The 22,352-nt window shown below is 38.8% G+C and overlaps 1 protein-coding gene across 4 annotated transcripts; it reads left to right on the top strand.

Moving 5' to 3' along the window:
• Positions 1–3,755: 3,755 nt before the first annotated feature.
• Positions 3,756–20,889, top strand: LOC146579140 (butyrophilin-like protein 9). Of its 4 annotated transcripts, none has more exons than XM_085261525.1 (14): positions 3,756–3,922; positions 4,558–4,651; positions 5,146–5,487; positions 5,719–6,012; positions 6,103–6,231; positions 6,361–6,446; positions 14,171–14,266; positions 14,346–14,408; positions 14,577–14,672; positions 14,881–14,976; positions 15,616–15,690; positions 15,986–16,054; positions 17,400–17,465; positions 17,807–20,889. In XM_085261525.1, the coding sequence occupies exons 2-14, from the start codon at positions 4,564–4,566 to the stop codon at positions 17,906–17,908; spliced, it is 1,602 nt and encodes a 533-aa protein (XP_085117651.1). In that variant the 5' UTR covers positions 3,756–3,922; positions 4,558–4,563; the 3' UTR covers positions 17,909–20,889. The 4 variants fall into 4 exon arrangements, with proteins under 4 accessions (XP_085117651.1, XP_085117644.1, XP_085117670.1 ...); XM_085261518.1 differs by having other exon boundaries at positions 3,756–3,988; positions 17,807–20,888; XM_085261544.1 differs by lacking the exon at positions 14,881–14,976 and having other exon boundaries at positions 3,756–3,988; positions 17,807–20,887.
• Positions 20,890–22,352: the final 1,463 nt, after the last annotated feature.

Here is a 22,352-nt window from a genome sequence, read left to right as displayed (position 1 = left end):
CCACAACAGGTCCACTGATGATGCCATAGTCCTGACACTACATACTGCCCTCTCACAGCAGGAAAAGAGAGACACGTATGTGAGAATGCTGTTTGTAGACTACCGCTCAGCATTCAATACCATCGGGTTACAAGGAGGAGGTCAGCACCCTGACACACTGGTGCCGAGACAACCATCTCACCCTCAACGTCGCAAAGACAAAGGAGTTGATAGTGGATTTCTGGAGGTGCAGAGAAGTACACACCCCTATCACCATCAACGGCGCTGCTGTGGAGAGAGTGAGCAGCTTCCGGTTCCTTGCTGTACATCTGGCGGAGGATCTTGCGTGGTCAGTACACATAAACAAAACAGTGAAGAAGGCGCAACAGCGCCTCTTCTTTCTCAGGAGACTGAAAAGATTTGGCATGAGCCCCCGCATCCTCAGGACCTACCGCTGCGCCATTGAGAGCATCCTTACTGGATGCATCACCACCTGGTATGGCAACAGCACCGCCTACAACCACAAAGCTCTCCAGAGAGTGGTGCAGTGTGCGGAAAGGATAATTGGAGGTGAGCTTCCCTCCCTCCAGGACATCTACAGGAAACGGTACCTGAGGAAAGCGGGGAGGATCATCAAGGACTCCAGTCACCCCAGCCATAAACTGTTCAGACTACTTCCATCAGGAAGGAGGTTCTGCAGCATCCAGTCCCGTACCAGCAGACGGAGAGACAGCTTTTTCCATCAGGCCATTAGACTGCTGAACACTTCATAGACACCTCACCTTCACTTAACGGAACTTCAACATTATACACTCCATACTGTACATTAATGCCACTTGTTTTGCACATTTCCGACTGCCGACCTCTGTATATTTTATTTTATTTTATTTTACTTTATTTTATGTATACACACACAAACACATACACACACACACACACGTTGATATAAATATTTAGTATACAGGGTGGGCCATTTATATGGATACACTGTAATAACATGGGAATGGTTGGTGAACATCCCTTCGGCAGATATTAGCTACTTACCCTTACAAACTCCAGCTACTGCAGCATCTCAACAAGGATGACCCAGATCTGTGCACAGAATTTGCAGAATGGGCAAAACAAAAATTGGAACAGGACCCTCAGTTGACGCAGAAGATTTTGTTCAGTGATGAGGCAAACTTTTATGTGAAGTTAACTAACACAACCACCGCTATTGGTCTGACACTAACCTACATTGGATGGATCCCTCCAAGACTGTTGGAACAACAAAAGTGATGGTTTGGTGTGGTATATGGGGTACAACAATAGTGGGTCCATTCTTCATCAATGGAAACCTTAAGGCCACTGGATATTTGAAATTGCTACATGATGATGTGTTTCCCTCTTTATGCACTGAAGCTGGCACGTTCCCTGAGTTTTTCTAGGAAGAGGGTGCACCACCACATTATGGGTACCAGGTCTGAGCATTCCTAGATGAACAGTTTCCTGGAAAGTTGGTTGGTCATCGTGGGCCAGTTGAATGGCCCCCAAGGTCTCCCGATCTGACCCCCTTAGACTTTTATCTTTGGGGTCATCTGAAGGCAATTGTCTATGGTGTGAAGATACGAGATGTGCACCACCTGAAACTACGGATACTGGATGCCTGTGCTGGCATTTCTCCTGTGGTGTTGCTATCAGTGTGTGAAGAGTGGGAGAAGAGGGTTGCATTGACAATCCAACACAATGGGCAGCACACTGAACACATTTTATAAGTGGTCAGAAACTTGTAAATAACTCATGAAAGAATAAAGTTACGTTGAAACCAAGCTCACCATTGTTTTTCTTGTGGCATTACCAATAAGTTTGATGTGCCACATGACCCTCTTTCTATTGAAAAAACAAAAGTTGTATCCAAGATGGCCGACTTCTAAATGGCCACCATGGTCACCACCCATCTTGAGTTTGCCCCCTCACATATACTAATGTGCCACAAACAGGACTTTAATATCACCAACCATTCCCATGTTATTACGGTGTATCCATATAAATGGCCCACCCTGTACATATTCAGTAATGCGCATACACTCTTATATTTGTACATATATTTGTTGTTATAATCCTCAGTGTTAAGTCTAATTGTTGAATGTTGCCATTGTGTTTCTTAAATTTGTACACACACACACACACACATTCTCACATAACACACACACACACACACACACACACACACACACACACTTACATACAGTGCCTTGTCTACGTAACCAAAGGGGGGTTGCAAGGGGAGGTGTTTTGTAAGCTATTGTTTGAAGTTTGTCAATAAAAGGCAGCGAGAGGAGGCCACCATTGGGGTCATTGTCGTGCTGGACACAGATGAGAGGCCTCCCTTGCGCAAGTAATGGATCGATCGACTGTCTTGTTTTCTTCATGATGAATAAGTCTCTAGAATTAGCGGGGTTTGTGGAAACACAGACCCAACACTCAGATTACCCATTCTTATATTTTGCTTGTTCTCATGTTATTGTATTGTATTTTGCACACCTCTTTTGCTTGTGAAGCTTGCACATAAGAATTTCACTCGCATGTTCTGTACCAGCGTACCTGCACGTGTGATGTGACAATAAAAGTGATTTGATTTGTTTGTGTCTGTGTGTGCCTGTTTGTCTGTGTCTATATCTCAGGTCCGGTCTTACACTCCACCTCTCTGGGAACATCTCAGGCCCTCCAAAGTATGGAGGCCTATCTCCCCCCAGCACGCTCCCTGCTGGTAGCTGATGCCCTCAGGTGTCGGTGCGTCGGTGGCTCTTGGTGTCCGGGGCTGGGCGCTCAGGTATGCACCTGCTCACTCCCGGTGTCTACTTGGTGGGGCCAGGCGCCCGAGGTCCGGTTGGGCCTCTTCCGGGGTGTGGGGGGCCCTCAGACCTCCAGCCTCTGGGCCTACGGCTCGGTTCACTCTGGTGGCCCAGCCAGGTGGCTGCCGGCAGAGCCCGCAGGCACGTCACTGCAGCCCCCTCTGGCTTCTGCTCTGTGGCTGCTGGGTAACCCCTCAACTGGGGCTCTCCTCAGCTCTTCCCAGGAGGGTGGCACAGATGCCCCTCTGGCGTGCTCATCCACACAGGTGTGCACATGGATGTTCACTGTTCATAGACACAAACTATACCTTTCTTGGCTGCTACCTCAAAGCACATTGTGCGCTGTCGGTCCTGCGTGCTGCACAAACACATTCAATATTTATTATTTACTGTTATTTACACTTAGCAAGATTAATGCAATGGTGTCATGTTTATTATGTTGCTCTCTTTTTTGCTTGTTTTCTCTTTTTTTCTCTCTCAACAGGTGATCTGGGAGAATTTTTTTTTCTTCTTAGGTGCCCTTTCTCACTGTCCATCTTCCCCTCTGTTTTTCTCTTCCTTCATCTTGCTTTCTTCCTTTCCTATCCCCCAGCAATGTCTGTCCCGTGTGTAACAACTGAAAATAAAATAAATAATAACAACAAAGGTTGATCAAATGGACCAATACGGCAAGGCTGTGATGATCACAGGAACCCAGATCCCTGCTGGCACCACTGCTCACACTGTAACAGCTGGGAAAGGCTCCGGCACCCCTGTGACACTAAAATGGATCATTTAAAACACCCCTGAGTAGCTTATCAGTGTGTGTTCAAATATCAGTCCTGTACTGCCACCTTCAGTATGATAGCTGAGATAACACATAACATGTGAACGCTTCCCCCCTTTTTGAACACCATAAAGACAGATATGGTTTCAGCTCGATTATTTTATAACAGGCTCAAAGTTCAGCATTTGACACACTGTATACCTGATCGAACCAGATTCAACAATGAGTGTTAACCTGATAAATTAATATTTTTCCAGCATTATACTTTGATTAAGAAGAACTTGAGCCTATTTTTTTCCATAACTCTGAGCATATATGAGGGATCTGCAGTTCATAAGCCAAAGTAAGTTCAGGCCGCAGATTAATGATTTTCAGACTTCACCTTGTAGTCTCACACAACTTTCCACAGGTAAGTCTCTTTCAAATTGTGTATTTAGTGTGTTCAAGTTCTACATGCTTTTCTGATGTCTAGTTATAAAGTCTAATTATAGTATAATTTATTTCACTGTCATGAATAGATCTTTGTAAATGTTATCAAATGTTTTAGAAATGAATCACCGAGATTTTAAATATTTGACTGGAGAGCAGAAAATAAAGTTTTTATAGTTAAAGTATACTGTAGAGGTCTGAGCAGAGATATTCTATTGAATAACTCAGTACAGTATCTATGAAAAGTCATACAGAGAACAGAGATAGCACTGATCAAAGGTTATTCTCTAATGTGCAATTTGGCACTAATGCAAAATAATGGGTTTGCTTTAACCAACAACTTTATGTCTGTTGCTTTAACTCTGGAGTTACTGGAGAGCAATAACATGTTAAGTGAAAGTCATGTTGATGACCTCATGAAGGTAGTTAATATACTGAAATAACATCTAAAATGTGTTTTTAGTCTTGAATAAGTTGATTTTAGATATGAAATGAACAAATTATTATTATATTAATGAACTTTTGTGGCCACACTTGATGTATTTTCAGAGGAGGATGCTTCAACAGATAGATGCCCTCTCCCTTTCTCCAGTCAAAGTCTTCAGTATTTTCATTTTCCATCTTCTAATATACCTAAATAAAGGTAAGTTTGATGTTACATGCATTATATCTTTTATTATCATTGGTGCTAATGTACTCACTTTTTGTGCAGCAAGACTGTATAAAAACCATACACTTATTACAAAATGGTGCAAATTTGTTACATTTGGTTGAATTGTAATTTGTACTTTCATGCTTTTTTTTTGTTTCCTGCCTGCATTTTTTTAATTTAATTTTTTAGTGAAACATAAGTTTTTGACATTTTTATGGTAGCCAAGATTTAAAAAAAATAAAGACATATAATGCTATATGCTGAGTATCATCTTTAAGTTTGATATATGCATTCACTCCTGCTGCAGAAATTAATAAACACTTCTTTCTTTCTTTCTTTCTTTCTTTCTTTCTTTCTTTCTTTCTTTCTTTCTTTCTTTCTGTCTGTCTGTCTGTCTGTCTGTCTGTCTGTCTGTCTGTCTGTCTGTCTGTCTGTCTGTCTGTCTGTCTGCCTGCCTACCTACCTACCTACCTACCTACCTACAGCGGAGTCTCAGGTGGTTGGTCCACATCAGCCAGTAGTTGCATTAGTTGATGATGATGTTATTTTACCATGTCACGTGGAGCCTGCAGAGGATGTGACAGCTCAGATATTGGAGTGGACACGATCTGACTTGAACCCAAGATTTGTCCATGTGTGGCGATCCGGTCAGGATCTGGTGAATACAAGAAATCCTTCATACAGGGGAAGAGCATCACTGTTCATCAATGAACTGAAGCGTGGAAACATTTCACTGAAACTCTCCAGAGTAAAACTCTCTGATGAAGGAACCTATGAATGCAGCATTCCTTTAATGGGGAAAAAATATTTTGTTAATCTTGTGGTTGGTAAGTAGATACACGTCACATATTCATGGTGTAGTGGATTTAGTTACAGTGAAAATTAATATTTGTGCAGGATGAGGAAAGATTTTATCCCAGAAATGTTTATTACCTTTACAAAGAGAAAAAAACCAAACAAATCAGAATTTTGCAATAATAATAATTTCATAATTGTGAATTACTGTACAAAATGTTTTTTTCAACTATTAATATCTTTTTTTTACTCTTTTTGCTCAGCATCAGATGCTGCCACCTCACCTGTCATCAGTTTATCAGGGATTGACAAAAACAGAGGAGGAGTGGTGTTACAGTGTGAGTCTGCAGGATGGTATCCAGAGCCTGAGCTGCTGTGGTTGGACGCTGAGGGAAACCTCCTCTCTGCTGGACCTACAGAGACCCTCAGAGGTCCTGATGACCTCTATACTGTCAGCAGCAGAGTGACTGTGGAGAAGAGACACAGCAACAACATCACCTGCAGAGTCCAACAGAGGAACACCAACCAGAGCAGAGAGACACACATACATGTTCCAGGTTCAAATTATATTATTACATTTATGATAGAAACACTTTGAATATCTGAAGTCCAGTTTTATTGAAATGTTGTGTTTTTTATGATTTCAGAGGATTTCTTTAACATCCTGTCCAGTTCTCCCTCAGTCACGGACACGTCGCCTGTTAGTTTGGCTCTTTGCATCATCTTGTTAATTTTATCAGTTGTTGTTCTTGTACGTAGAAAGAGGAAACACATCAGTAAGTCACTGGTTAATTATTCTTTACCGCTACTATGAATCAATGTTTTCATTGAGACTCTGATGAGAGTTTTAATATTATAATCCAAGTTTTGGCATTTCCTTCTTATTTAATTTTAATTTCAAAAAGAGACCAACAGAAGGCCAAAGGATCACATTGGAGATTTTCAAGTTTCCACGGACGAAGACAGAGAGAAAGAGCAACTCAATACGAAGGTAAGAGGAAAAACTGAGAAGCAGAATTAACTTGTGAGTAGATAAACACACAATATCAAGATGTTCATTGGTTTTCAGGAAATTGAATACTAATCAAACAAAATGTTACCATCGATTTCTCACTTAGATAGGCAATATTTATGCTCAGTATATCTTATTCAACACAATTTTATAATGAAACATAAAAATAAGAATATCAGGTTTTAAAACAGAACCCTAATATGAAAAACAGGGCTAAGTGTAAACGTTTTGACCTTGTCATTGTGTTTTATATCATTTGAGCAGATCTACTGATGTGGTTGTAAGTAGTGTTGGGCTCATACTGTAACTCACATTACACTTTAAAGTAATGTGTTAAATTACTTATCACTTTGAGTGAGTAATCTGTTACACCATGTGTTATATTACTTTTGTGCTGTCCATAACAAGGCCTGAAACGCACTTTGATATAATTACCGTTTAACAACATGAACCTCGACAGCAGTCGCACAGAGTGACATAAACCTTCATCTTAACAACATCAGAAGTACAGACAATCTGTATTAGATGTACAGATTCTAGGGTTAAAAAATACTGTTATGTGATTACTGGAAAGGTAATTAGAAAAGTAATGTTTGACATTACTGTGCTACAGCAAAATGTAATGTGATTACACTAATATTTTACAAAGTCATGTGTTAGACCAAACCCTGATTATAACTCTGGTAATTAAATGGTGTTTATTATTCACTTTATTCTCTCTTTCTCTCCTTCCATTTATTATTTTTTATTATCGAATTTTCACCCCTGTTTAGCTGTAATGTAAAGTACTAATGTCATGTTGTCCACATTACAGTTTTTCTCGATTGGTTTGGCTCATTTCTTGAAACCGAGATGACAATCTCAAAACCATAAGGTCATTTGGCCAAACAGTCTTACAGTTCTGCCCAACATTATAGCTCACTAGCAAAATCAAATATCCTTCCCCAAACTCTTCGTCCATGCTTCAAAAGCAGATTCCTTTCCCATATAAAAGGTCAGTACAGTCAAAATAGCACAGATCCTTCTCAATTGCCTTGGCATATGTGCATTCATTTAGTGCCTTTGTCAAAATAACCTGGATGGTTTAGCACAACACCATGGATCCCCTGCAAAAGCTCATATCTCTCCCAAAAGAGTTTATCCATGTGTCAGAACTAATTATCCTTCTCATATAAATAGTCAATGCCCCCAAAATGCATTATACCTTTGGCATTGTTTAAGCACTGCAAGTCAAAATGCTTAGACGTTTTGTCACTGAGGCACAGGTCTAGCAACAGAATACCACTATGAATAAAACTAAAAGATTTTACAGTAAAATCAGCCTCCAATAAACCACTCATACTCAAGGAAACTGTAAACATTTTTATTCATACAAAGAAATGTTAACATTAGAGAACATACTGTGAAAAGAAAACATATACAGGATTCTGTAAATGTGAACAGTCATAAACACAAACAAAAAACAAAAAAAACAAAACTCTAGCCTACCATACTGTAAATAAAGTTTCAGAACTATAGTACAGTAATATTTTCAGTGGTCGCCATTGTCACCCTCTCTTTCCTGGCCACCATCCTCATCCCCCTGGCCATCGACGCGCTGCTCTCTGTCAGAGTTTCTCTCAAATGGTACCCTGTAAATCTGTTTCATGGTCATCTGATGTTTCTTCAATACCCGGTCTATTGTGGAGATGCTGATAGAGTTTATATTTTGGAACATTACATTGTCTAGCAGGATTGCATTACGAATCTGTCTCAGTGTGACGGCATTATTTGCAATGACCATGTTGCATATTTCTCGTTCTTGTTGTTCATTTTGAAGTTTTCTTCTGCCACCCACTTGAGGCTGTCGTCCAATCCTAGACATACAAGTCAAAGGTCAACACTGTAAATTTGTTACAAAATGAGTTACCAATGTAATTGTACTGCTGTTTTATGGTACTAAAAGTGTGATGCACTGCACAGTGACCGGAATACTATTCACAGTATTTTCTCCATTTTTTTTTTGTCATTTTTATAGTATCATATAACATCACATGAAGATATTACAGTACTCTAGGCCTACACACACACCAACACTGAATAGTTCAATAACATAGTTCTGTACCTGTTTTCCCTGCGAAAGGTTTGGATGATGGGGGAGACTGTGGACCGAGGCACATTAGGCTGCACTCGGCGACCTGCCTCTGCCATTGTGAGGCGATGGTTTATAACGTGGTCAATAAGGGACATCATGGTGCCTCCGTGCTCCTCGGCCTCTTCCCCCTATTCCTCCACGCATTCGCACTCCTCCTCTTCCTCTTCTTCTTCCTCCTCTTCCTCGAGCAGGAAGTTGCTGTTGTACTTGGTGAGGTGCTTCCATGTTCACACTGCAAATGAAACTGGCCCCGGGCAGCAGTCATAATCATAGACAACACCTGTCAGGTATCTAAACAACCTGTTTGATTGGTCATCTGAGATGTGGGAAACTGCTCCTTCGTTAGTTCTAATTTCACCTGATTGATTGTCAAGTACTGTCATAACTTTATCAAATGTTCCAAGATATTCTTTCATGGTATTATATCTTTGACTAATTTTGACAGTTGAACAGACAATTGTGCATATGATGACTTACACAATGAAACCATTCTGATATGTTTTGGAGTGAGTAACCATTTCACTGAAAAATCAACTAATCAGTTTAGATCGCCAAGATCTATTTATTTGGAAAATGTGCTAAATGTGGGCTCATTGTGCTAACTGTAGCTACTTGTACATAATCATTTGAAAAGAAGCACAGAGTCACTTGAGACATGTACTAAAGCATTTGCAATTTGATAAAACCAATGAAAAATGACTTTCTGTTGTGAACAATTGCAAGGTGGTTTGAAGATTTCAATTCAATTCAATTCAATTTTATTTATATAGCGCCAAATCACAACAAAAGTCGCCTCAAGGCGCTTCATAGATACAGAGAAAAACCCAACAATCATATGACCCCCTATGAGCAAGCACTTTGGCGACAGTGGGAAGGAAAAACTCCCTTTTAACAGGAAGAAACCTCCGGCAGAACCAGGCTCAGGGAGGGGCGGCCATCTGCTGCGACCGGTTGGGGTGAGAGAAGGAAGACAGGATAAAGACATGCTGTGGAAGAGAGACAGAGGTTAATAACAGATATGATTCAATGCAGAGAGGTCTATTAATACATAGTGAGTGAGAAAGGTGACTGGAAAGGAAAAACTCAATGCATCATGGGAATCCCCCGGCAGCCTACATCTATTGCAGCATAACAAAGGGAGGATTCAGGGTCACCTGGTCCAGCCCTAACTATATGCTTTAGAAAAAAGGAAAGTTTTAAGCCTAATCTTAAAAGTAGAGATAGTGTCTGTCTCCCGAATCCAAACTGGAAGCTGGTTCCACAGAAGAGGGGCCTGAAAATTGAAGGCTCTCCCTCCCATTCTACTTTTAAATACTCTAGGAACAACAAGTAGGCCTGCAGAGCGAGAGCGGAGCGCTCTAATAGGGTGATATGGTACTACAAGGTCATTAAGATAAGATGGGGCCTGATTATTTAAGACCTTGTATGTGAGGAGCAGGATTTTGAATTCAATTCTGGATTTAACAGGAAGCCAATGAAGGGAAGCCAAAACAGGAGAAATATGCTCTCTCTTTCTAGTCCCTGTCAGGACTCTTGCTGCAGCATTTTGGATTAGCTGAAGGCTTTTCAGTGAGTTTTTTGGACATCCTGATAATAATGAATTACAGTAGTCCAGCCTGGAAGTAATAAATGCATGAACTAGTTTTTCAGCGTCACTCTGAGACAGGATATTTCTAATTTTAGAGATGTTGCGCAAATGGAAGAAAGCAGTCTTACATATTTGTTTAATATGTGCGTTGAAGGACATGTCCTGGTCAAAAATGACTCCAAGGTTCCTCACCGCGTTACTGGAGGCCAAGGTAATGCCATCCAGAGTAAGAATCTGATTAGATACCATATTTCTAAGATTTTCAGGGCCGAGTACAATAACCTCAGTTTTATCTGAATTAAGAAGCAGAAAGTTAGCGGCCATCCAGGTCTTTATGTCTTTAAGACATTCCTGCAGTTTAACTAATTGGTGTGTGTTATCTGGCTTCATGGACAGATAGAGCTGGGTGTCATCTGCATAGCAGTGAAAATGTATGCTATGTCTTCTAATGATACTGCCTAAGGGAAGCATGTATAATGTAAACAGAATTGGTCCTAGCACTGAACCCTGTGGAACTCCATAATTAACCTCAGTGTGTGAAGAGGACTCTCCATTTACATGCACAAACTGGAGTCTATTAGATAGATATGATACAAACCACTGCAGCACAGTACCTGTAATACCTACAGCATGTTCTAATCGCTCTAATAGGATATTATGGTCGACAGTATCGAACGCTGCACTGAGGTCTAGCAGGACAAGCACAGAGATGAGTCCACTGTCAGAGGCCATAAGAAGATCATTTGTAACCTTCACTAAAGCTGTTTCTGTGCTGTGCTGAGCTCTGAAACCTGACTGAAACTCTTCAAATAAACCATTCCTCTGCAGATGATCTGTTAGCTGTTTGACAACTACTCTTTCAAGGATTTTTGATATGAAAGGAAGGTTGGAGATTGGCCTATAATTAGCTAAGACTGCTGGGTCTAGAGATGGCTTTTTGAGTAAAGGTTTAACTACAGCCAGCTTGAAGGCCTGTGGTACATAGCCGATTATTAGAGATAGGTTGATCATATTTAAGATCGAAGAATTAATTAATGGCAGGACTTCTTTGAGCAGTTTTGTAGGAATGGGGTCTAAAAGACACGTTGATGGTTTGGAGGAAGTAATTATTGAAGTTAACTCAGAAAGATCAATTGGAGAAAAAGAGTCTAACTTAATATCAATGGTACTAAGAGTAGCTGTAGATAATATTACATCTGTGGGATGATTATTGGTAATTTTTTCTCTAATGATAAAAATTTTATTTGTGAAGAAGTTCATGAAGTCATTACTAGTTAACGTTAAAGGGATGGTTGGCTCAAAAGAGCTCTGACTTTTTGTCAGCCTGGCTACAGTGCTGAAGAGAAACCTAGGGTTGTTCTTATTTTCTTCAATCAGTGATGAATAGTAAGATGTTCTGGCTTTGCGGAGGGCTTTCTTATAAAGCAGCAAACTATTTCTCCAGGCTAAATGATGATCCTCTAGATTTGTGACACGCCATTTCCTCTCCAGATTACGAGTCATCTGCTTTAGGGTACGTGTTTCAGAATTATACCACGGAGTCAGGTACTTCTGATTTGAGGCCTTAGTTTTCACAGGAGCTACAGTATCCAGAGTCGTACGTAGTGAGGAGGTGAAATTATTAACAAGATAATCGACCTCTGTTGGGGTAGCGTTCAGGTAGCTGCTTTGCTCTGTGTTGGTACAGGGCATTGGAGATGATAACAGTGGGTGGATTATATTCTTAAACTTAGTTACAGTGCTTTCAGAAAGACATCTACTTTGATAAAGTCTACTCTTCACCGCTGTGTAATCAATTATTGTAAAAGTAAATGTTATCAGGAAATGATCAGACAGGAGAGGGTTTTCAGGAAACACTGTTAAATGTTCAGGTTCGATGCCATATGTTAAAACAAGATCTAGGGTGTGATTAAAGTGGTGGGTGGGTTCTTTTACATTTTGAGAGAAACCAATTGAGTCTAATAACAGATTAAATGCCATGTTGAGGCTGTCATTTTTAGCATCTACATGGATGTTAAAATCACCCACAATAATTATTTTATCTGAGCTCAGAACTAAATTAGATATAAAGTCTGAGAAATCAGACAGAAACTCTGTGTAAGGCCCAGGTGGACGATAGATGATAACAAGTAAGACTGGTTTCTGAGTTTCACAGCTGGGGTGGACAATGTTAAGCATCAGGCTTTCAAATGAATTAAAAGTCTGTCTGGGTCTTTCATTAATTAATAGGCTGGTGTGAAAAATTGCTGCCACACCGCCCCCTCGGCCTGTGCTTCGAGATTTCTGGTAGTTAGAATGGCTCGGGGGTGTTGATTCATTTAAACTAACATAATCATCCTGCTGCAACCAGGTTTCTGTAAGGCAGAGTAAATCAATTTGTTGATCAATTATTAAGTCATGTACTAACAGAGACTTGGAGGAGAGAGACCTAATATTTAATAATCCACATTTCACTGTTTTACTCTTTGGTTCAGATGTGGATACTGTATTGTTCTTTCTTTGTGATTGTTTATGTTTAAGTTGTTTGTTGCTGGTTTTTAGTTTGTTTTTTGTCTTTTTGGAAGCTGACACAGTCTCTATGGAGATGGGTTTTTGGGGGGGTAGCAGGAGGAGAGAAGCTGCAGAGAAGCGTGTAAGACTGCAACTCTGCTTCCTGGTCCCAACTCTGGATAGTCATATTTTGGGGGGTTTAATAAATTTGTCCATATTTCTAGAAATGAGAGCTGCTCCATCCAAAGTGGGATGGATGCCGTCTCTCCTAACAAGACCAGGTTTCCTCCAGAAGGTTTGCCAATTATCTATGAAGCCCACATCGTTTCTGGGACACCACTCAGACAGCCAGCAATTTAAGGAGAACATGCGGCTAAACATGTCACTCCTGGTCTGATTGGGGAGGGGACCAGAGAAAACTACAGAGTCCGACATTGTTTTGGCAAAGTTGCACACCGATTCAATATTGATTTTAGTGACCTCCGATTGGCGTAACCGGGTGTCATTACTGCCGACGTGAATTATGATTTTACTGAATTTACGTTTACCCTTAGCCAGCAGTTTTAAATTTCCTTCAATGTCGCCTGCTCTGGCCCCTGGAAGACAATTGACTATGGTTGCCGGTGTCTCTAACTTCACATGTCTGAGAACAGAATCGCCAATTACCAGAGTTTGACCCCCGGCGGGTGTGTCGCCGAGTGGGGAAAAACGGTTAGACACATGAACGGGTTGGTGGTGTACCTGGGGCTTCTGTTTAGGACTATGCTTCCTCCTCACCGTGACCCAGCCGCCCTGATTCCCCAGCTGCTTGGGACCTGCCGGGGAACAGCTAGCGGGGCCTACGCTATTTTCGGCTGCACCAGCTACAGGGGCCTGGCTAGCTGCGGGTGAATGAAGGGTGCGAAGCCGAGTCTCCAATTCAGTAATCCTGGCCTCCAGCGCTGCAAATATGCTACATTTGTTACAGATATCATTACTGCTAAAGGAGGCCGAGGAGTAACTAAACATCTGACACAATGAGCAAGAAAGTGCAGGAGGGACAGGTGAAGTAGCCATGGTGCTAATGAGTCGGCTACGAGCTAAGCTAGGCTAGCGAGACAGTACAGAGACAGTGAGTGAATACTTTGGCTATAAATTAGGTAGTGAGTACACAGAAAGTGTGCTTCGGAGGAAGCACGTGAAGATTATACTATGAAAGAAGAATGTATTTAAAAGTTGTTAATTAAATCGCTAAGCAAATAAGCTACTCAGAAACACCACTGTGTTTGAGCAGGAACAGGAAGTGATACTCTACCACAGAGCGAGCGAACACCAAGTGACAGCGCCACCAAGAGTCAGTCACCAATATCTGTCACCAAGATTTGTCCATGTTATTTTGAGAATGTCATCTCGGTTTCAAGAAGTGAGCCAAACCAATCGAGAAAAACTGTAACTTAATATGAATTTGAAAAACTGTATTAGCTTGTAATCTCTGCCATCTCTCAATGGAAGTTGCCAATAACTTCAAGGCAGCAGCTCCAGGAGGAACAACAGAGGAGGGAGGATGCTGAAAATAAACATGGCAACCTGCAGAATGATAAAAAAAAGGTTGATATTTGTCATTTGTTATATGTTTTGTGTGTCTTTGTCTATTAAAAGCTGTGATGTCTCTCCCTCTTGTCTGCAGCTGGAAAATGAGCTCCAGGATGAGAAGAAGAGGAATGTGGAACAAGAAGCAAAACTCAACGAGGTACATTTTTCAAATATTTTTTTTCATCTTTATTTGATCTTTTTACATTTAATACTAAAACTGTTACTAAAACATATTTACAACTTAAATAAAATGTTATTATTTTTGTGTCTTAAACATGAACATTTCTTCCTTCTGGTCTTTCTTCATGTAACATTTCACCTGCAGTTGGAGAAGAAGAATACTGAAATCCTCAATCAGCTCCAGCAGGAGAAAGAAACATTAGAGGAGCTGAAGAAGCAGCTGGAGTCCAAAAATCAGGAGGTTTGTGTTTCAGTTACAAATATCCTGAATTTACTGACCTCAAACTCTTTATCTCTGTATTGTAAAGAGTTATGGAGGAAACTTTATAAATTAGAATAAAATGATCAGGCTCTTAATTCTATATAGTACAATCATTCAATTAATCACTCACATATAAAAAAATATGTTTTTTCATCTCATCTCTCTAATTTTATCTTCTCAATTGCAGCTTTCTGACAGCATCAGTGAGCTTAACAGTGAGAAAAGTATGAGGGAGAGTGAAATAAACACCATCAGGGATCAGCTTGAGTCCAACAAACAGGAGGTTCATTTCATCATTTGATACTCAGCTGTCTGTCACTGTCATATGAAACATATTTAAACATGTCCAGCATGTTCTTCATCTGCTAAATAATTTTTCATCACTGGTGGAGAACCTTATTGTCTCCAGGATCTAAAGGATCAATTCTGCTCCAGCTTTTTATTGAGCCAAAAAGCTGCTGTTTCAAACAGAGGTTATGTTAACCAGTTATAGAAAGGACCAGGGGAGCACAGAAAATTCATAGAAATATCACCACTTGCCTCAACATTGACATAATTTAGAGCAAACATGAATTATGCAGCTTGCTGTTGTTCATTTTGTTGAATTACAGCTGTGCGTCAGGCTGCTGTGTGACACATCCTGCAGACATTATGTGCATGTTTTGCTGTCTTTGAAGGTGCAGCTGATGGAGAGGAGCAGAGACACTCGTGTGAAAAAGATTGACCCTAATCTGAGCGTCATTTATTGCATCAACTCACAGTTCATTATGCTGTAGAACACGTTACATGTATTTCAATATTAACTCTGAGGCACTGTGGTTGGAAACATGTTGCTCACAGTGTGAAGCTTCAATAATTTTGTCACTTTTATCAACAAAGCGCTGCAGAAACATCAACATCTGTCTGACTTTATTTCTGACAGATGATCAAATCTGAAATGGAGAAGGATGAAATCATTACGAAGCTGAGGCAGACGATCCTTACACTGGAATCAAAGGTCAGTGGAAGTATCTGAGTATACAAAGATCATCATGGACATATGTGATGGCTGTCATACTCAGACCGGCACACTCTGTGTGTACCTCTCTGTGACTTTCTGTAAAGTGGTTGGTAGCACAGCAGCTGAAGTGACGTGTTTAATGTGATCAACCTGCTACTTTCTGACTTTCTGTTGAGAAACAAGAACAAGAAACAAAACGTGTTAATTTAAAAGAGGATTTCATTGTATTATGATCTTTTAAAAGAACATGTGTGTAGTCTGTTCTTATGAGTCTTTTTCCCTTTTTCTTCAGCTCCAGGAGGAGAAAGAGAGAAGGGAGAAACCTGAGAAACAAGTTCAGATGTTGCCAACTGAAACAGAGGTTTGTGTTTTTAATTTGGTCATGAGCCACTTACCTGTTGTCAGCTTTGATCTCTATCTTTATGACACTAACCAAGAAAAATTAAACCATCAATGACAACAAACGTGAAACAATAATGGAATCAGATTACTAGTGACAATGAAATCCAGTGTAATTAAGCAATATATAAATCAAGATTAGTTTAATGTATTTGTTGTCCTTTTAATCCAGTTTGATAAAGGTTTGATTTTTTGAATTTATGTTTGAATTCTTTCCCCCAAAAAGATGACAGCCTCCCTTAATTACAGGTTTACTGACTAATGTCTGATCAAATCTTTTATTTTATAGGCAGAACTTAAATATGATTTAAAGGGTATTTCCTTATAGGTTTTGAAGAGGTAAAGAGTAAAGAAAAGGATGCTTTTAATTTCAACAGGCAAATTTAGTTATTTGTTTTACTTTATTTACATTCGTTTTTTCATGTCTCCCATTTTCACTTTTTTCATGTCTTTTAATGTGCAGTTAAAGGAAAAACATTCTGAAATGAAAAATCAGCTCCATCAGGAGAGAGAGAAAAGGCAGCACATTGAGAGGAAAATGGAGAAACTAAAGGAAGTTCAAAACGCAGGAGTTTCATCTTATCATTATCAGTTTCTGAAATATGAAGTGCTAGGAAGGAAACTTTAGTAATGTAATCTTTATTTTATAAAACTGTTTTGTTAATGTGCAATTTCTACACACTGAAGTTGACAAAGAAATCAATGATTTCAATAAATGTATGACATAAAAATGTTTCCATAGTAGATAAGCCTGAAATATTGAAAAGGGGATAAAAGAAGAAAGAAAAACAAAAGTCACACATCTTAAAAAAATCTTTCTCAGTTTAATGTAAAGTGCAGGAAGAGAAACTTTGGTAACAAATGTCTGCACATCTGCCTGTTTCTGTACACTGAAACAGATGAAAAGTACAAATTTTACTTTTCAATTAATAAAAATATTTTTATTGTAGATACCAAACCCATAATTAATATGTACCAATTCTTCAGCTGAGTGATGCAGTTGTAAACCAATGTTGGTATAAAGGAGTATTATTATTAATATTTTTGATATAATGAAAATCATTTAGACTGTGTCATGTATCTAAGCAGTGTCTGTAAAGCATTTATTTAAATGCACAATGATATGCTCAAAGCAAAATAATCAGAAACTTAAAAGCACAAGAAAACTAAACTAGGAAACATAGCAGACTATTCAAGATCAAAGCAATAATACATAAAAGAAAAAGTCTAGAAGACTAAACACTGGGTCAAAGACCATGACAGCAAGTGTATAATCTGGTCTCATGAGTCTTTTTATTCAACTCCAGGAGGAGAAACAGAAAAAAGAAGAAACTGAGAAAAAAGTTCAGACCTTGCCGATCAAAGCAGAGAAGGTTTGTGTTTTTAATTTGTTCACCAGTGAGGAGCGCACACGTATTATTTTATTATGTTTGAGAAAAAGAACTCTAATTACATGGTCAGGAAATCCAACGCCAACAAAGAAAACAACCATTTATTATTAATTAATGATCTGATTAAATGTCAAATAATAATAAAAAATGTCTGTCTACTTTAAGGAAGAAACAAATCTAAAAGAAATTCAAATTCATTGTTAATTAATATATTTCACCAATTTTTAAAATTTAAACTATTGGCATCTGTGACTGTGTTGTGTAATTACTCGTGTGCCTTAAAAACAGCATGTCTCACATTCCTTAATGCTTCTGACTTGCAGATTTCTCACATCAAGAGTCCGTCCAAGCAGAAGAAAAAGAGACTGAAGGAGCCTCAGAAAGAAGTCAAGGAACAGCCCAAAAATCAGTGCTGTGCTTTCTGATTTGATTTTTATTTTTAAAGAATTAGTTTAAATTTATGTTTACATCAACAGCTGGTGAGACAAAGCAAATTGCAAGGCACCCATATGTGTGCGTGTGTGTACGACAGAGAGCAATTTTAAAATGTGTAACTTTAATGCTGTTATATGCACCAACTGGTCGCAGCAGATGGCCACCCCATCCTGAGCCTGATTCTGCTAGAGGTTTCTTCCTGTTAAATGGGAGTTTTTCCTCCCCACTGTAACCAAGCACCTGGTTACAGTGCTTGTTTATTGTGTATTGTTGGGGTTTTCTTTGTATTATTGTACGATCTTTACTTGACAACAATGTTCCCTCTAATTTTTCACGTGTCTGAGCGAACACACAAACTCCCTGAGCGATCCCTTGGACCACTGTGAGCGACATCAGACGTGTGCACTGTGGTCACGCCAGCATCAAATCCATCCAAGTTACATGGTTTATTAAAATAAACCATGTAACTATGTATTATGAGTGTGAGTCTGTGGTCTCGGAGAGAGTCCTGTAACTCTGTCTGCAAAATATAGTATATAATGACCAATGCTGGGCAATTAATTATATAGTTACTTCTTCAAAAAAAGTTACTCAGTTTGGCAAACAACAAGGTTTTTTGCAGCTATTTTTTTAAATGCAGCCAAGGCAGTTTTAAATAAACATTTCAAAATATTTACAGAACAATCTGCATCAAATCTGATGCCACACAAATTATTTGTGCCACTCCAAAAATAATTTCTGTCCACTATGAGATAAAGGAGAACAACAGGCCTGACAACAGGAGATGTATCACTGCTGTAACATTCAGCTGATCGCCTCATTGTTCTGACACACACAACAAAACTACTGACTACACTACACACTAACTACACAAGATTTGCGCTAAACGTCTCAAATCTCCCACATCTCAAAACACCGCCGTCACTCCTAAAACTTCCCCCGTTTCTTAACAACTAGATGCCATGTTGCCATATCATTTTTTTGATTGGTCGACATGGTACTTTTTTGGACGAATAGGAAAGGGAGAGGGGGGTGGAGTTTGTTTTTGCTCACAGGCGGAGAGTGCTTTCGAGACTTTTTTCTTATAAAACGCCGTTTTTACCGTTTCTTCCCGCAGTAAATATAAACAATGATAGTGTTCAGGAAGAAAACCAAACATTGCAGATATTTTTATCATAACTCTGGTTTTACGTGGCCCATCAACACGATTTAAAAACTGGTATATGGGATAAGGTGGCATCGTTCTAATCCCATACAGGAGCAGCCAGTCACTTACTGACTAACACTGAAAAACAGAATTGTTAAAAGTATTAATTTTAATTTCAATTCAGGTTAGATTTTTTTTTGTGCGTAACGCAGATTTTCTGTGCGCAGAGACCGTGCCAGCAGTGCACAATTGCGCACGTGCGCAGCTTAGAGGGAACATTGCTTGACAACATAATGAACTTTGACTTTGCTATATAAATAAAATTTAATTGAAATGAATTATATCTAAATGTTGTCATTGTGATTGAAATTTATTTTATCTGTTGATCACATGTTTTAGTTTTATCACTTATGTGTCACTTTATTCTATACATGTGAGATAGCATTCAGTTTCAGCTTTATAGCACACCCTGTTAATCATCGTGACAAAGTTGGAGACACTCAAGCGCCGACCATATAGAACAACAAGTAGAACAATCAAACTTTCCTCTCGTCCAGGGGAAGGCTGCAGGTCCCATAAAGGTAAACAAAAAATATACTCTCAAAATTACAGTTACAATTTTATATACAAACATTTTTCTTGTTCTTTTTCAGATTTTCAGCACAGCTTTAAATTGAGAACTCCTCCACTTTTGGAGTCAGGTGTCACTGCTCTCTGTGGCCTGTAAGACAGAATAAAATATCATGAAATAAAGATGTACATGTCCTTTACATAGCTTAAAGCCCAGGCTTTAGTAAGCAAAATTTACTCTAGAGGTAACAAGACAAGTACATAACTTCACTCACACCCTTACACCAGCACTAGTCTGATCCACTACAGACTAATAAGACATCTGTTTTAGGCCTAGCACAATTACTTGGCCACTTCACTGAAAGTATGCATGACAGCCACTGCAAATTGAATGCATTTCTCAGAATGGAAGAGGCTAACTTTCAAAATAAAGAATATACATTAATTTTCAGGTCTTAAGCCACCACTCATTCCTTTATATTTTACTAGGAAATTGACACTGGAAATAAGTGCAGCAATTTATTGAAATATGCAGTGTAGAACCCCCAGAACGCCAAACCTCTGAAAACCACCAGGGGGAGCCCTTTTGATCCCACCCTGCAACATCAGCAGTATTTACAAGGTCCTTTCTTGAAGGAGAAGTTAATTTTCACCATACTTCTTAGCAGCCACTTTATTGATATCCAAACATGATTTATCATCTTTGTGATTTTGTGGCGTTAAACATGTTCCAGTACTTCCAAGGGTTGAAAACCAGGACTTACCATTGCAAAGAAGTGAGGCGTTCTGGATATTCCTGGATGATGACTCGTACTCAGTGTTATGTTGTAGCTTTTTCATGACCAGATTTTTTGGGGTGTATTTGGTTTGACGTTTCATTTGTATAAATTGTGATGTTTGCATTTTTCTAAAACATTGCACGTCACTGACTAAAGAATTTATAGAGCATTTTTGTAAACTAATGTTATACTTTTTATTCATGGATTCAAGTGAGAGTAGAGTTTTTAACAGTTTTGGATGAGAGGATGTTGTAAAATTATGCTTTGCGTCTGTCTAATAGCCAGGAATCCCTGAGTGCATGAATCTGACTGAATGTATGTGCAAATGTTTGCATGCCCATCAGAGGGAGTTGTTCACTCTGTCTGCTCTTTTTAGTACTAATTTACATTTCTTTTAGCAAAAACTCCAAACTTGGCTCAATTCTAACTTGTCAGCTTTGGTGATTTGGTCTTCTGTCATTTAACTTGTGACAGTAAGTTGACTGCTCAAATAAATAAATAAATAAATTTGGAAAGAAAAAAAGAAATTGTGTCATATTCCTTTAACTCAAGAACATAAATGACAAATTCAATTGTTTTTAAATGAACCCTCAGGTATAGAACCTTAATGCTGTCTTTAAAAAATGTTCACATTGATCCACATGATAGATTTAAAAGAAATGACAGCACATTTCCCTGCATTAATGTGTTACACTGTGTGATGACAGCTAACCTCTGACATTGATATACAGAGACATTATACTATAACAATTGTTTACAGTAAGTAGGAATGTCTGCTGAAGGCCAAAGACCAGTAGTCTTACAATCCGGATAGAGGAATAAATATCTTCCTTCACTGGGAGCCCAGGGCCTTCACCTCCTCTGTAAGTCACTGTGGAGCTCAACAAGTCTGATTCTTCTGAAAACAAGAAGATCACATGTTTTACTTTAATGGAGAAAAGATACAATAATCTGAGAAGATTTAAAAAAAAAAAATTGAGCGAATTCTTTTTTTGAAAATATTTCAGAAAAATTAAAGAAACTAAGAATAGATGAACAGTTTTGACTGGCATTTCAGTTTAACATCTTGAGTAAGAGGATAAAGTTAAAGTTACTGTCTTACAGTGGCTTTAAATAGTAATATGATTTAAATGTACTGGCATCATTTTGAAAAGATCTAAAATGTAATAAAATCAAGATACTAACCTGGCTGGCAATTTTGTTGGGCCCCACGAATGGTTAAAGTGGAGTACACAAGTTCATCTGAAGAAAAAAAAAAGCTGTATATAACATAACCAATTATAAATACATATATTACAGGCTGAACTTTTATGCATTTTCTGTCTGTGAATTTATGCTGTGGTTTGACCCAAGGCAGGTTCACATTAGCACAAACACCAGATGGATGGAAAACAAAACCCTGCATATAACACATAGAGGGGAGGTAAAAATATCCCGCATGTATGCAGCATATCTCAAACGTCACATGATGATGCTACTGCTGCCAAATTTGACTCTCGTAATTCTCTGAGGTCAACCTGTTATAAATAATAAAAGTATTTCAGTATCTCAAAACAAGCCGTGCATGTTTTAAAAAAGTGTTATTAATTTAGACATACACATTTTATGTTTGTCACACTGAGTTAAAAAAAATTATGCCAAAGGCATATACAACAAAATACAAAGAACCGCATCTTTCTAGCAATTTAAAAACAAAAATCAGTTGACACAATGACACTATTTTGCTCCAAACTACTGACCTGCTGTATTGGCTTCAGCAGAGTGTGATGTGCTTGTTAGTATCCTTTGTAAAAGCGATGAACAGAAAACAAGAAATCCTGACATGAACAGAGACACAGAGAAAGAAGATGGATTAAAGCTTATCATTCCAACATGACTATGTATATACGCAAAACAGGTGATTTCAAAAGTTAGAGTTCTAGCAGTAAATATCAGATT

Source organism: Mchenga conophoros, linkage group LG3, assembly GCF_057382185.1.
Source record: "Mchenga conophoros isolate Kocher_MC1m ecotype Shallow Benthic linkage group LG3, M_conophoros_male_GT1.1, whole genome shotgun sequence".
Lineage (NCBI taxonomy): Eukaryota > Metazoa > Chordata > Actinopteri > Cichliformes > Cichlidae > Mchenga > Mchenga conophoros.
This window is presented reverse-complemented; position numbering and strand designations above follow the sequence as displayed.